The sequence below is a fragment of the Nannobrachium achirus genome (assembly GCF_963921795.1).
Source record: "Nannobrachium achirus genome assembly, chromosome: 7".
Taxonomy (NCBI): Eukaryota; Metazoa; Chordata; class Actinopteri; order Myctophiformes; family Myctophidae; genus Nannobrachium; species Nannobrachium achirus.
The window spans coordinates 52,975,608-52,990,253 of record NC_137816.1 but is presented as its reverse complement, the minus strand read 5'-3'; the positions used below and the strand labels follow the sequence as shown (position 1 = coordinate 52,990,253).

General features: G+C 42.3%; 1 protein-coding gene across 1 annotated transcript in view; it reads left to right on the top strand.

Moving 5' to 3' along the window:
- Nucleotides 1-14,646, top strand: part of gpc6a (glypican 6a) — a gene marked incomplete at both ends in the record, with an annotated part of 199,632 nt that overhangs the window by 96,277 nt on the left and 88,709 nt on the right. Inside the window, one exon of the mRNA XM_080729744.1 lies at nucleotides 13,898-14,289. Coding sequence (XP_080585870.1) covers nucleotides 13,898-14,289 — 392 coding nt within the window. The remainder of the gene's footprint in view (nucleotides 1-13,897; nucleotides 14,290-14,646) is intronic.

Here is a 14,646-nt window from a genome sequence, read left to right as displayed (position 1 = left end):
GCACGACTTGCGCTGTGCATTGTCTTAGTGGAAGTGCTCGATTTTGGCGATTTAGTGCTGCGTTTAAGGGAGGTTACGTCATGCGGTGCAGGTCTGTTTACATCCCCCCGTGAAACAAACCAAAATAGATTGTAGCTCTTAACTTGGATATTATTTATTGCGAGCGCAACCTAAGGAGCGGGAGAAGTAGAACAGATTTGTTTTTTCTTTTGTTTTTTCAGCTGGGAATACGTTTGCCGGAACACTGCGTGCTTGTGTGATAGTAACGGAAGTTAGACAACCTACTCTCCTACAGTATTGAAAATGACTTTTGAAACATCTTGTCTCAGCTTAGTGTGATCCAGAGGAAAGGCTGGTTCGTGCATGGGGTGTGATTCTTAATCCTCAAAGAAGTATTAGACTTTGCCATCCATGTACTGAAAAAGTATATTTTATTTTATTTATTTATTTTATATCTTACTTTGATGTTGTCCAAGGTCACATGTAAGTGCAAGACTTGCGGAGATCATTCACAAACTCATTCTGGCTAGCTAAAATGTATTGGCAGGCTGTACGTGTACGCTGTCTGAATGCATTATGTTTTCTGGGTAAAAGTCCTTTGAATCTAATAAAACCCCACATACTGTAATAAAACACAGATTTCGAGTATCCATTCAATTCGCTTGTATTACTGTATGTGTACGAGTGATTAACAATGAATGGTCATTGACCATTGTTTGTAATCACTCGTACACATACAATTATGGAAATCTGCCAGTTACAGTATGAGAAAACGGATTTATCTTTTAAATTACACTATCTGTCTCAAATCCAATTCATGTCATTTTAAAAAGATATAAAAGTATACCTGCTTTCTATTATTTCCCTCTGAATGGTTTTTAACATGTGCAGTAGGATATCCACTATGTAAACTATCCCCCATATAAAGAAACGTCTTACTTACTTCAAAAGCAGTAAATTGACACATTGATCAATAGGTCTATAAAAGCGTTCTTATGTTACGAAAAAGTGCACATTGACACATGGTGATGGTCGCAATGCTAGGAATCAGTCCACTGCACGGATCCTCACTGTAATCCTAGGAGCGTGTGGGTGGCTCTCAATCCAACAGCAGTCCAGAGTTCCCTCAGTGGCAGAAGGCCACTACAGTCAATCACTCAGCAAGCTGTGTCGTTTTGATGGACAAATCAATAACCACAGTCCACCAGTATGAGCAGATCTGTTCTTTGGCAACCGCACATAATCTCAGAAAGTGGGAATGTTATTATGTGGTCAGGGAAAGTGATCAGCATAGGCGTCTAACGGCCTGAATGTCAACAAAGCTGTAAACAAATTATACAACCGCTGTATACCAAACGCCTGGTTGTATTCTAAATTACAGTATGTATATATATATATATATATATATATATATATATATATATATATATATATATATATATATATTCTACAAGGAAGTTTTAGCAGTGATTCGTTTAAGTTTTACACTTTATATTTCATTTTCAAATGACTGTTGAAATGCCTCTATTTTTTCTCAAATTATTCTCATGAATATTCTCCTATTTGTTTGTTTGCAATCTGGCTAGCCATCGTCAAAGAAAAGGGAAAACAGCGCCCTCTCTGTTTTGTTCCTTTTCAAGAGTCTGTCCTTTTCAAGAGTTTGTGTGTGCATGGACTCAGGACTTGTGAATTGGGTAAAACTTTATATTAAGGTCGGGTCTATAATGCGTTACAACCACATTTACAATGCATTATAATACACTTATAACCACATTATAAATGAGATTACGATGCAGACCCGACCTTTAAGTAAAGTTGAACTGAATTCAATTCGATTCGATTCAATAATGTTCATGTACATATTTTAGAGGAGGATTTTTAAGGATTATGTCTCAGAAGAGGCTTAGAAAAAAGCAGTGATATGACTGCATGTGACATGTAGGTAATGACCATTCAAATGATTGCCACTCAATTAGCCTATGCAGAGCTCAATTAATTATGTGTGCTGAAAAATTCACCTCCACACCCTTCCATCATTCCCTCTTCTCAGGCTCTGACCCATGAAACTGGGTGAGCTATAAGATGACGCGCGCAGAGTTTTCCTCTGTGAATGATAGACTATTTTCACTTTCATGGGAGAATTTAGCACTTTTATGTCTGCCTTTTAGAGCCAGGGAAAGCTGCAGGCCATCTTTATGCAGTACTTGTAGTTGTATTTAATTCTGTCTGTCATGGTACAGTAATGGAATTCACTCTGTGTTCCCAATGCTGTGAGGACAACCGTCCCCATCAACTTTTGTTCAACCTATTTCAAGGGTTCAGTTTAAGAAGGATTTTTCTTATGTTTCTAGTCGATTTGCCGATATCTTTCAAAAGATATATTTTTGTCATACTGTATATTGCACTTTACACAACATTATTGTACTGTACAGTCATCTTTTAAATGATTGTATAACAATAACAATAATAATAATAATAATAGTAGTAACAATAGTAACAATTTTATGAATTATGATTGCCAATTTATCTATTCATTCTCTACTCTAACACTATATAACTGGAAAGCCATTTTGGGTCATGAGTCATAACTAAAGTCTTTTGGGGCAGGCCTAGGACCCCACTCTGAGAACCACTGTTATGGACAACTAAACATCATAGTCGCAGGCTGGTCAAATGAAGTCCAAAGTCCGATTTAAAGAATAAAAGATAATGTTAGCCATATCTATGTTAGAGTATATTAACACATGGGCTGCTCAGGTTTATAACATTTCTAGCTGTTGCTGCTGCCGCCATTCACTCACGCTTTATTTTGAAGAGCCTCGGAAGCTTCGTGCGTGTGCACGTGGGTGTCCACTGACGATTGAGGAAGATAATCCCTTTGTTTACAAACGCTCGCAAAACTAAAATCCAAACGGGGGCCGACCATCGCGGTAAAGTGTCGCCGTGAAAACAATCAGATCTCTGCTTCCCTGGCGTTCTTTTCACCTCATTCAGAGATAAAGCCCTTTTTATGTTTGAGCCTAGAATGGAAACCAATGCAACCAGCCTCCGCCATTTTCTCTCTCTCTCTCAGCTACGGGGTGACGTATGGACCAGCGTCATTCAGAGGGCATGCAGCATGCACGCAGACCTGTCCCAGTTAACCCATTGTTGACTCGTTCAGGGACGAGACAACTCCTTTTGGCAGGATGACATCTAGTGGCCGTATCTCGTTACTGAACGAGTTTGGCACCATGGGTGTTAATACAATACAAGTAACACGCCAATGGCAAATGGCGACCGTCAGGTCAGAGCTTCTAAATACGGCACAAACCTGTCGTCTTTGGCCAGCGACCATGGCGTTTTTGAGGCGATGCACAGCGGTAACGTGATCCGCCTCTCGCTAGCACAACAGTAACATGATCCGCCTCTCCCCCCAAACAAACGCAGCTGACTGAGTAGTTGTTTATTAGCGTGACTGACAGACGGACATAGGCTCGGCGTTCTCATACTAAAACTTGCTCCCTCATGGTCGCAATAACACTTCTGCAGTGGTTGGAGGTGGTCATCCTTCTTATCCATTGAGAATCAGGTATAGGACTCCTACTGGTTGACAATGTCAATCAAGTTATTTGAAGCAGGATGCACCACCATCTTTATTGTACTGTAGTTCAGACGTCATTGCAACAGACATAAAATATATTATAGTTATAGCTTTAAGCTCCTCTTGGCATGTATTAGACTTCTGTTGTATCTCATCTACAGAGCAGGGAGATGAGAACAGAAGGCTCATGGGTATCTCCTATCTCCTACATTCAGTATCACTAACGAGGAAGTCCGGCAAAAGATCAGCCAAGCCATCGATCCACATGATGACCTGCTTAGCACTGTGAAAACTGAAGTGTTACAGTCACATCCTCAGGCCTCGCAAAGATCATTGTGCAAGGCATCACACAAGGTGGCAGGAGACAAGGGAGAAAATATATCAGAGAATGGACACACTTGAAGCTCTGTGAGGCAATGAGAGTTGGCAAACAGAGAGGGATAGAACAAGTTGTTTTAGGATAGGATAGGACTAGACTGGACCGTGTCATTATTTTGGTGTTTTGAGCAGGTCCCTCTCATACAGTTGGTAGAGGTCTACCTGGTTAAATCAAGGTTTAAAAACTAAATACATGAAATGTAAATAAATAAATTGCTGCTGACACGACCATGAGAATTAACCTGCCCCTACCTCTGGTTGGCATAGCTGTTTCTAAGGTGCGACATACAGACCGCAAACCCCATATGAAGTTAGCTGAGAAAAGCAAGTCAAATTAGTTGAAAGGGGACTACACATTGAAATGTGTAAATAGAGGGGAGAAAAAGAAAAGTTAACGAAACATGTGTCCTTGACTCAGGTCTAATGGGACAAATGAAATGGGAAAAAGGCCCTGCAGGCTCTTATTAAACAAACGCAGGTGTGATCATGGGTCACCAGTATTAGGGAATGGAGCCTGAGCCCATACTGTAAAGTCCTCGGTGTTCATTTAAATTTGTAATAATGTTAGTGTGTTAAAACCATAATTAACACTGAAGATTGTGTACATAAATATGCATCTGTTCTAGGCCAAGTCCAATCCTCATGTTTAGAGTTCTGTTGCCTATGGAAGCATTGTGTATGTTGTTGGAGAGCAGCAGAGCAGAGGGGGCAGTATGATCTTGTGATTTTGATGCGTGTGGGGGGGGGGGCTGTGTGTGTGTGTGGGGGGGGGGGGGGCTTTAAAAAAAGCCGAACTTTTTTTTTTTTCGAGCCGGGCCGCCGGCCGTCATCTGTTTACACGGCCCGCGAGAGCGTCGCGCCGCCGATATTTACCATCCACTCCAATGCAATCCAGGATCTTTAGAGCTCATTTTCTCTGTTCCATGCATATCCACGAGGTGTGCAAGGTTTAATCATGGCTAAATCGCCGAAAATAGGGCTTCTAAAATGCTTGGTAGCCAATAGCTTTAAGTTCAAGCTAACTTCATCCTGTCCCTGTTCATGCACAAAGGAAAGTGTTCAGGCGCGTCATGGCTGCGCACGGCTTGTGCATATACAGCGCTTGTCTATGGTGGATTCTATGGCCATTGGGCGCCCTCTAGTGGTGAAAAGGTGGCACTGAAAGGGTTAAAGACCATTGTAAAACTAAATAACTGGCCGTTAGCTGTAAAAATCTTTATATAAGCCGCACCGTTGTATAAGCCGCAGGGTTCAAAACGTTGGGAAAAAGCCGCGGCTTATAGTCCGGCAATTACGAGTATTGCCAAGCAGGGCCTTGGTGAGTTAGGGCCTTGGTTTGATGCCTGTGGATCTCCATTTATGGGCATAAAACGTAGGGCCTTGGTTTGATGCCTGTGAATCTCCATATACGGGCATAAGGGGGTCCCCTAACATTCTAATTTTCGGCCTCCATTTTCTGTACAATGTCATGTGACATCCTTTTTATGCCCATATATGAGTCATTCTGTACTAGCCTGACTGCTAGCGTCCGTCTCAATCACACACTTCGTTTTGGGATTTGAGTCTGAAACTGGGGGCGGGGTAAAGCCTATTGACGTCACCCACACACACACACACACACACACACACACACACACACACACATACACACACACACACACACGCTTAGAGCCTCCGACGGCGACGTGGCGTGTCATTGCAAAAATACGTTATTTCTCATAACATATTATATGACTGCATGTTTACGTGCAAAATGGTATTAAAACGTAATGAAACGGCACTATTATATAGTTTATTAAAATAATTCGAGTCGAGTTTGACTCCGCCATGACAGTTTTCACGGACCAATCAGAGTCCACTAGACTCTCACGTGGGCAGAGGACACCAATCAGAGTCCACTAGTGAATCTCACGTGGGCCTACACTGCTCTGACGTGGGCAGAAGAGCTCTGTTTGGAGGGGGCTGGGACGGGAGCAGCCAAACCACGTGCCCCAAGCATACAACCCTGATTGGCCCATTCAATTCGCCCGCTCCTCGGGCGCGTTCGAAATAGATTAAAATATGTGCAGCTTCAGTCCACACTACAAACCACCCACCAGCAGGGGGTGGTGATGTGCGGACTGAAGTATCAGGCTAATTCTGTACCACATCACTGTGATCAACTTTCGCTTTGCCATGCAATCAACTTCAGAGCAGTGATGTGGCACAGAGTGACAGTGAGTCACAGTGATGTGGTACAGAATGACTCATATACTGATATCATATCCACGACTTTCCAACGCCCCATAGTGCATTGCGCAGACGCTGTACCGAGCTTCCGGCGCCGCAGCCGAGTGTGATCTACAAGCTCACAACGGTTGCATCTGTGACGCGACGTGAGCTTGTATGTCTGCTGTTAAACCAGAAGTGTGGTCCAAACAGGTCCAAATAATCTCCAGTAAACTCCCGCGGAAACAGGTGGATATACTCACTGAAATAAATGTGACATCACAATGACATCACTTCCTGTACAGACAGACAAGCCACGAGATTTCTCAGGGTATATGCGACCTTCGGTTGCAATAACACGTTCACATGAGCGAGTATAGAGAGAGTGTGATGCAAAATACTGTTCGTTCCGGTGTTCATTGCAGTGTTCATCGCTAATATCCTTCTTTCGGTCGGACCTGCCTGCTTGCTTTGCCCTTACTGGACGAGGGTCCTCATTTGTCAAACAGCAGGGGTCCGGTGGTCTGCCACAGACATACAGTATGTACAGTATACTGCGAGGACATGAACTACACTTGCTGGTTGTAATGTGGAAAAGGCTAACCAGGTGCAGTCTCGTGACTCAGAGAGACTTGATAAAATCAACAGCAAAAAAGACAAGTGGGGAAAAAGGCTAGAATGGCGGAAACAAGGCAGTCTTAACTCAGTTAGCGCCGGGCGACTTTACGAGCGACTAGTTCACTATGGCGTTTGGTGCCGAGCGACTCGGAGCGACTTTTATATAAAAGCATTGTTTAAGCTTTTAATATGTGTTTATAGACGGAGCGAAATGGTTAGCTTACCTCAGCTAATGTCCACACGTAAACCGTGAAAAAAAAGGATACGATTATGACGTCACCTTTAAACCAGGGCTTCCTGTTGACAACAGGCCTCTGCTAGCGTTAGCCTCAATGCAACCATCCGACCCTCACGTAGCTTCACTAGGTCGGATTTTGATTCTGAAACTTTCTGTGTGGCATCTATATACGTCCCGATGCCCATACCAATGGTGGTTTGAGACGATCAAGCACGAATTGAACAGTATTGAGCTGAAATGGTGACCGGCGGCCCGTCCATGTTAAGTCAATGAGGACCAAGTCAGCGTCTCATCCTGTTATGTGGATTTAAACAGGCTTAACATGGGACCATGTCAGTGTATGGTGTATGGTGGTCTCTAGTGGTCATCTGGTGGTATGGTATGTTGAACGTGCATTCGTTAAGGTGGTCTGGTTAAGGTGGTCTGGGGGGATACAAAATAGCTATTTCCTGGCGTTATAAGCGCACATTCATATTCATATTTTGGAAATCTGGCCCTGTATGAGTTAATAATAATAATAATAATACATTTTATTTGTAGTGCACTTTACATTTAACAACAAACCTCAAAGTGCTACAGTACAGAGAAAAAAAAAACATAAGATAAGACATTTGCATAAAAGTCAAAGCAAGTTAAAACAAGTTAAAAGGGGCAGGGTTTTAAAAACCTAAAAGCTAACCGAAAGTTTTGTTAAAAAGGAAAGTCTTTAGTCCTCCTTTAAAAACGTCAACAGACTGAAGAGCTCTTATGGTCTGGGAGCGAGTTCCACAGCAGGAGGGCGGCTGCATAGAAAGCTCTGTCTTCCATGGTGCGGAGCTTGGTGTGCCGTTCCTTTAGACGTTTTCTGTTTCCAGAGCGGAGGCTGCTGCGTGTTGAGGGCTGTGGCTCAAGCAGTTCCTTGAGGTGTGTGTGTGTGTGTGTGTGGGGGGGGGGGGGGGGCATCGCCGTAAATGCATTGGTGGGTTAGACAGGGTGATTTTGTATTCAGTCCGGGAGGAGTCTTGAGCTTGCTTGGCTAGCAGGGTTCAGACTTTCTAGGCATGGAACAGACATACACCAGACAGGACTCGGAGGAGGCAAGACAAAACAAGTCCTAGCAGTCTAGACGGCACAACACGTTACTACAGTGAAACGCAGGGCAGACAGAGCACTTATATACTCCAATATAACCGCCACACACCTGTCTCCATGCACTGAGACACAAGCACACACGCATGCACGCACACAGGCACGCACACATACACACACATACACACACACACACACACACGCACGCACACACACAGGCACGCACACACACAAACACGCACACACACAGTATAGGGAGGGAGAAGTAGAAGGCATGAGGGCAGATGTAACACTGATTAATGGAGATGGCAAGGTACACAGTAAAATCAGTGTTCATTTACAAATGTCCATTTGGGTTAATACTAGAGGTGGGCAACGATTAATTTTTTTTAATCGCGATTAATCGCACTCAATCCTGGAGTTAATCGCGATTAATCGCGATTAAAATGGCTCATTTTAAGTCTGCCGAAGGCCTTCAAAATTAGTGGCATCCCTGAAAATCGCGGGCCCCCCTGCAAGGATGGGGGCAGGAGCCCTTTTGCAAATGATAATGGAGTTCTATCCGTCTGTCATTCAATGTTATATGAGATACATAAAGGTTTCCTGTGTAAATAAGGCGAAAAGCTTACTAGGATCTCCTTTGAGTTGATCTTGTACCAGTGAACTGTACTGTCATGAAACTACAATCAATCAATCAGTCAATCAATCAATCAATCAATCAATCAATCTCTCTGGAAGAAGTTGCACATAGGTAGCTGCACTAAGGCGCTCCAACAAGACCACTCTGACAAGCTAAATGCTGGGTGCAGTAAATGTATTTGTCTGCAAACAGCCCAATGAGCCCATATTAACAGCTGCATGTTTATTTTATTTGTAGCCTATTTATTTAATAAAAAAAAGAAAAAGAAATGTTGGTGAACAAAATATTTTTGACAGTGTACTCTGTCTCGTTTTTGCAAAATCTCAAATTAACAACTAAGAACCAGCAGCAGCAGCAGCAGCAGCTGCAGGCAGCACCAACAACAAACAAACTGGACCTAAAAAAACAACCAAACAAAATCAGAAACAAAATCACAACTGTAGTCGCTGACTGCAGCGAGTCAGACAGGCAGCCGCAGCAAGTGATGATGAGAGAGATCAGATTACACAACAAACACCAGCACGCAACAACGTGGCTGAAACGCACAACACAACAAGTTAAACAACACACAGTGCAAGTTGAATCTTTATTTACCTGATTGCTGCTGCCTGCAGTTCATTTTTTCATATCCAGATAGATAAACGCGCTTCATTACGTGTCAAACGCTAAGTCGCTAAAACCGAAACAAACACACTGTCACGTCACAGCTGTGAGCCTGCATTCTGAAAGAGGGGCGGGTTCCCAAAGAGTGTACAAGTAAAAAGCACAGTGCTGTGACACAGTGACAGCCAATCAGAAGACGTCTCTGATTCAGAGATGTTTAAGTCAGGTAAGATGGCAGCAGACTGCCTGCGCTGTCCTGTGTGTGATGTCATTGAGCATGCAGCTCCCAGACCCAACTTTGATCCGCGATTAACGACGATATTTTTTTTTACCGCCGACAAGAGTCTCCCGTTAACGCAGCACGATAACGCCGATAACGGCCCACCTTTAGTTAATACCATGGATTTTACTGTGTTCCCCTGATCACTCTCTCTTTAGTAAGTAACAGTTTCTGAATGCTGAGAATGTCTTGTGAACCGGTATTTTAGAGATGCTATTGGTAGGCTGTCGCCTGAAGGAATTGTAATTAGTAGCCACATACAGGAATCCCACATTTAAAAAAAAAACATTGACTTTGAATGGGGGAAAGCAGAAAAAAAGGATACTTTGGCGCCACATACTTTTGCCTAGCAACGTGATTTAAACTTTAAAACGCTCACACGACTTTGGACTTTTTTCCGGCCAATAGGGACGAACTGTAGTTGCTGAATCCCCGCCCCCTCTGTCTTCCTATTGGCTGAGCTTTAAACAGCCATAACTCCAGTTTGCAGCATGGTACCCTTGGATTTGTGTTTGCCATCATGTACGGCAGCTGCAAAACCTCATCTGTACTCAACAATTGCCCTTTTGCAGACATCATCATGGAAGAGATGGAAGTCAATGGCTCTCTGCTCCAATCAGGCTGAAACCTTGCCCACATGTGTTGTTAGGCTATGGGGTTATGTCATAGATGACACATTGGAGCCAAGTGTGAGATCCACGTTTACAGTAAAGTAGTGTTGGATCTTTAGAGGTCCCAACTGGGCCCAGTCAATTAGAAAAATAAGGCAGCATAAATATAATTATTCCCACCCTACATACAAGGATACATTTATTTTCTTTTTTTCAGGGATGCACATTATTATCCAATATGACCTTACAATTACAATGTATGTAATTTCTGCATAATGCATGTTTGATATTTTATATACATATATTGAACTTGAAAATGGGATTTGGTTAATGAGTTTATTTATTAGTGGTTGTTATGCTGGATACTATATTGATTATTATATGTGCAGTAGGCATTAGGGGCTCTTCAAACGAGCAGCGGTTGCCGCAAGGGCTCCCGCTAGGATCAGCGGTGGCCGCGCCGCGGTGAGACACAAACACACTCGCTCCACAAGTAAACGCTGTGCAGTATTTCACAAAGATGAACACAATCCAGCTCTCACCGCCCGCATACGCATGCACAAACGAGAACGCTCGCGGGGACCGCGCCCCATCGCCTCACCGCCCCCAGAACTTCTCCACTTGGCCGAAATAGCCGCCCTCCTCTCAATGAAAATGAATTACTAGGACGCGGTGACCACGTATCTTCTGGAACCCCCTTTACTGTCATTCAGCTCTGTGTGAAACTACAATTGCTATAATTGTGTGGCTAGCATTAATCCACCATACCTTAAGAGCTATACTCACATTATCACAATGTGTGTTTATGGCTATATCGGGGCTCACCATTGTCATTAAGAGTACACAGAAATGACACCCTGCCGACAAGTCACAGCAATTACAAATGCTATAAGAGGAAGCGAGCAACATGTAATATTATGTCCGTGTTGTTTGTTTACGAGGAGAAAGGAGGCGGCATATTTGACATTTGTGCATGGGGAGATGTTTTATGATCCCTGCAGTGTTAATGCCTTTCACACAGGAGCAGGGCATCCTATTAGCTAGGCTTCACTGAGACTGCGCTGCTTATGGCTTTATGTTTTTTCTTTTGTTGTTCTTTTTGGTGGTTGCTGATTGTCTGTGTTGATGCTCAGGAGACCAGCATCCAGCAGAGAAGAAAGCTAGGAAGGCATACCGACAAAGACATGATTAATTAATTAATGTGGAGGCTGTATTTGAAACTAGCTGCAGCTGTGTGTTATTAGTCAGTCAGTTAGTTAGTTTGTTAGTTAATTAGTTAGTTATTAAACAATGATTGGAATTGTTTTCCAAAACCATTTGACCTGCTCCTCTAACAATATCCTTAACAAAAGAAGGGGAAAAAAAGAAAGGAAAGAAAGAAAGAAAGAAAGAAAGAAAGAAAGAAAGAAAGAAGTACAAATAGTAAGTTCCAAACAAAATTCACAGTACATTAATGACAGTGTATACTGTGTCACTAGTATTTGACCAACTTACTAACTTTTATTTGTATTTTTATTACATGGTTTTAATTAATTGTCACAGCTGTTCTACAAATTGACCCCTTTGCTGATATACAACAGTTTCTTTTATGTGTCCTAGCTTTTTGTGTATAATATAAACTCCCTTTAATTCATACTGGATACAATCAAAAAGCATTTTCTTCAGGCAAATCATAAAATGTTTATGTTTAAAATGCATTTTTATTCATAAATATGTGTGTGTGTGTGTGTGTGTGTGTGTGTGTGTGTGTGTGTGTGTGTGTGTGTGTGTGTGTGTGTGTGTGTGTGTGTGTGTGTGTGTGTGTGTGTGTGTGTGTGTGTGTGTGTGTGTGTGTGTGTGTGTTTGAGAGAGAGAGAGAGAATCAAAGACCGACTGGGAGTTCTATGATTATGGGTCAAGTGAAGCTACTGTGTAGTGAATAAGCATGCAAATTAAGATACATGTCCTTGCTTCATAATGTCATTGTTACAACAATGTCATTGACATGTGCATCATATCCTTCTATTAATTCAATGAAGCAGTTAATGTTTTCATGTAATATCATAAAAAATAAGCCCATTCATTGTACTTTCTTTCAGTCTACTGTAACACAATATTCAATTATAGGCCAGATGCCTGGTTGGTCAAATAAATACCGGTAGTCTCCGTGAGAAATAAATGTGTCTGGAAATAATAGAAGCTATTCAGGATGATAATGTATACTGGTGTCTGTGTCTAAAACTTATGAATATTTTGTTACAGTATGCAATCAGAACCTTTACATTAATCATTCATGGTCTTTGTGGCCCATTATTTCTGCTATTAAATTATTAATGCTTCGGACTGACTTTCTGCACATAATCAAGTACCTATTATTGGCTGTATGCTTTGTCCTCAGTATACGTAGACAGAACTATGAGACAGGACTTGATATTACATTATAGCATATCTGTTCTCTTAATTTCAAACAACAAAGACTCGTTAAGAATAGGACCAAAATCAAGAAATGCAGAGTAAAATTCTGGGTGTAAATGTATCCATTTTGTTTTGGTTGCATTGTGGGGGGTTAAATGAACACTGAGGATTTTACTATGTAGAGCAGGGGTCTTCAATGTTTTCAGCCCAAGGACCCCTTAGTAGAGAGAGAGATGAAGCAGGGACCCCCACAACCTTTCCATAGATTCCATATAGTTTCATTGTTTGACAAACTTGATAAACTTGACCTTTCACTCTGTACTTAGTCTGCTCTTTTTCCCCACTACACCAAAGCTCTTTGCCGAAAATAGCGCTGCGAGGCGTTGTGAGCTTGCAGATCTACTATTTTCGGCAAAGGTTCTCAGAATATGGACGCTAGGGTTCAAGTGGTTAATGTCCCGGACCCCCTGTTGAAGACCCCTGATGTAGAGATTCCATTTATTGTGCTTTTCACTTTAGTTTTTGCATGGTAAGGTTTTGGAATTTATTTCCCTTGAGCATGTTTCAGATGACGGCATGGAGGCTGACTCACTGGTGATACTGTCATGCAAGGCTACGCATTTGTTTTAAATAAAAGTGTGTGCTTTAGAATGTCTAACCTTTTTTTTAATTTGACACAGTTCTTTGACAAGATTACTGAGTCAACAATAAAACAAACATTTGATTAAATAAATGTCAATGTAGGTAAGCATGTTTAATTAAAGTAGCCACACAATAGGACAGCCTAAAACAATTACATTATGTGGACTAGATCAGTGGTTCTCAACCTTTTCAGGCCACGACCACCAAAATAATCATAATATTAACTGGGGACCCCCTCTCCCTGACATCTGACAAGCACTAAGAGTTACATTTTGTATAACACGGTTCTATTGTGAAAATATTTTCATAATTTCTGCCTCTAATATTTGACAATTTGGCCAATGTTTAATTTGTAATTTTACAGAAGTATTAAAAAGTCCTTAAATTGTCACTTTAGAAATGTGCAGATACCCTCCATATACACTTAAACTTTATGTTGGTTTGTTTACTGTTGAGAGAGAAAACAATGTTGCACATTAAGTTAATCATCTGGGGACCTCCCAAAATAATTTGGGGACTAGATAATACTTTGCTCGAGAATACTCAAACTGTTCGTGACTTTATAATAACAAATGTATCATTCTTTCCCCCCCATCCCCCATCCCCCAATCCCACCCCAAACCATTTTACCCAGAGTTTTTCTTGGAGCTGCTGGACAATTCCGAGAAGTCTCTGAACGACATGTTCACGCGGACGTACGGGAAGCTGTACATACAGAACTCTGAGGTGTTTCAGGACTTGTTCACCGAGCTGAAGCGCTACTACACGGGGGGCAACGTCAACCTGGAGGAGATGCTGAACGACTTCTGGTCCCGTCTGCTGGAGCGCATGTTCCAGCTGCTCAACTCCCAGTACAACTTCACAGAGGACTACCTGGAGTGCATCAGCAAGTACACAGACCAGCTAAAGCCCTTTGGAGATATACCCAGGAGGCTCAAGGCTCAGGTCACCAGGTCTTTCATTGCGGCGCGGACCTTTGTCCAGGGGCTAATGGTGGGTCGCGAGGTGGCCAACAGGGTGGCAAAGGTGAGTCTAACCCTATTCGTGCAATCATCATCTTGGCAGTTACGGTGTGTTCTGTTCTGCATTCTGCTTAAAGTGAAGGAAATAGATGTACCGTGTCAGGACTGCTGGCAGTAATCTACTGTGGTGCGTCCGGCTTTGTCGGCAGGGGTGTCACACCAAATTCTGGGCCCTGGGTAATTTTGTGCTTTAACTATTGAAAAGTAGCAGATATACAAGAGATCTGCTACTTTTGAAAAGGTTTTTTGAAAAACCTATGTTTCTATGTCAATGGTGCTCAAACCTTTTTCATGTGAAGGACCCCCCCAAATTATATGTATTTCTATTTGGCCACGGACCCCCATCTCAAAATATTTTGTT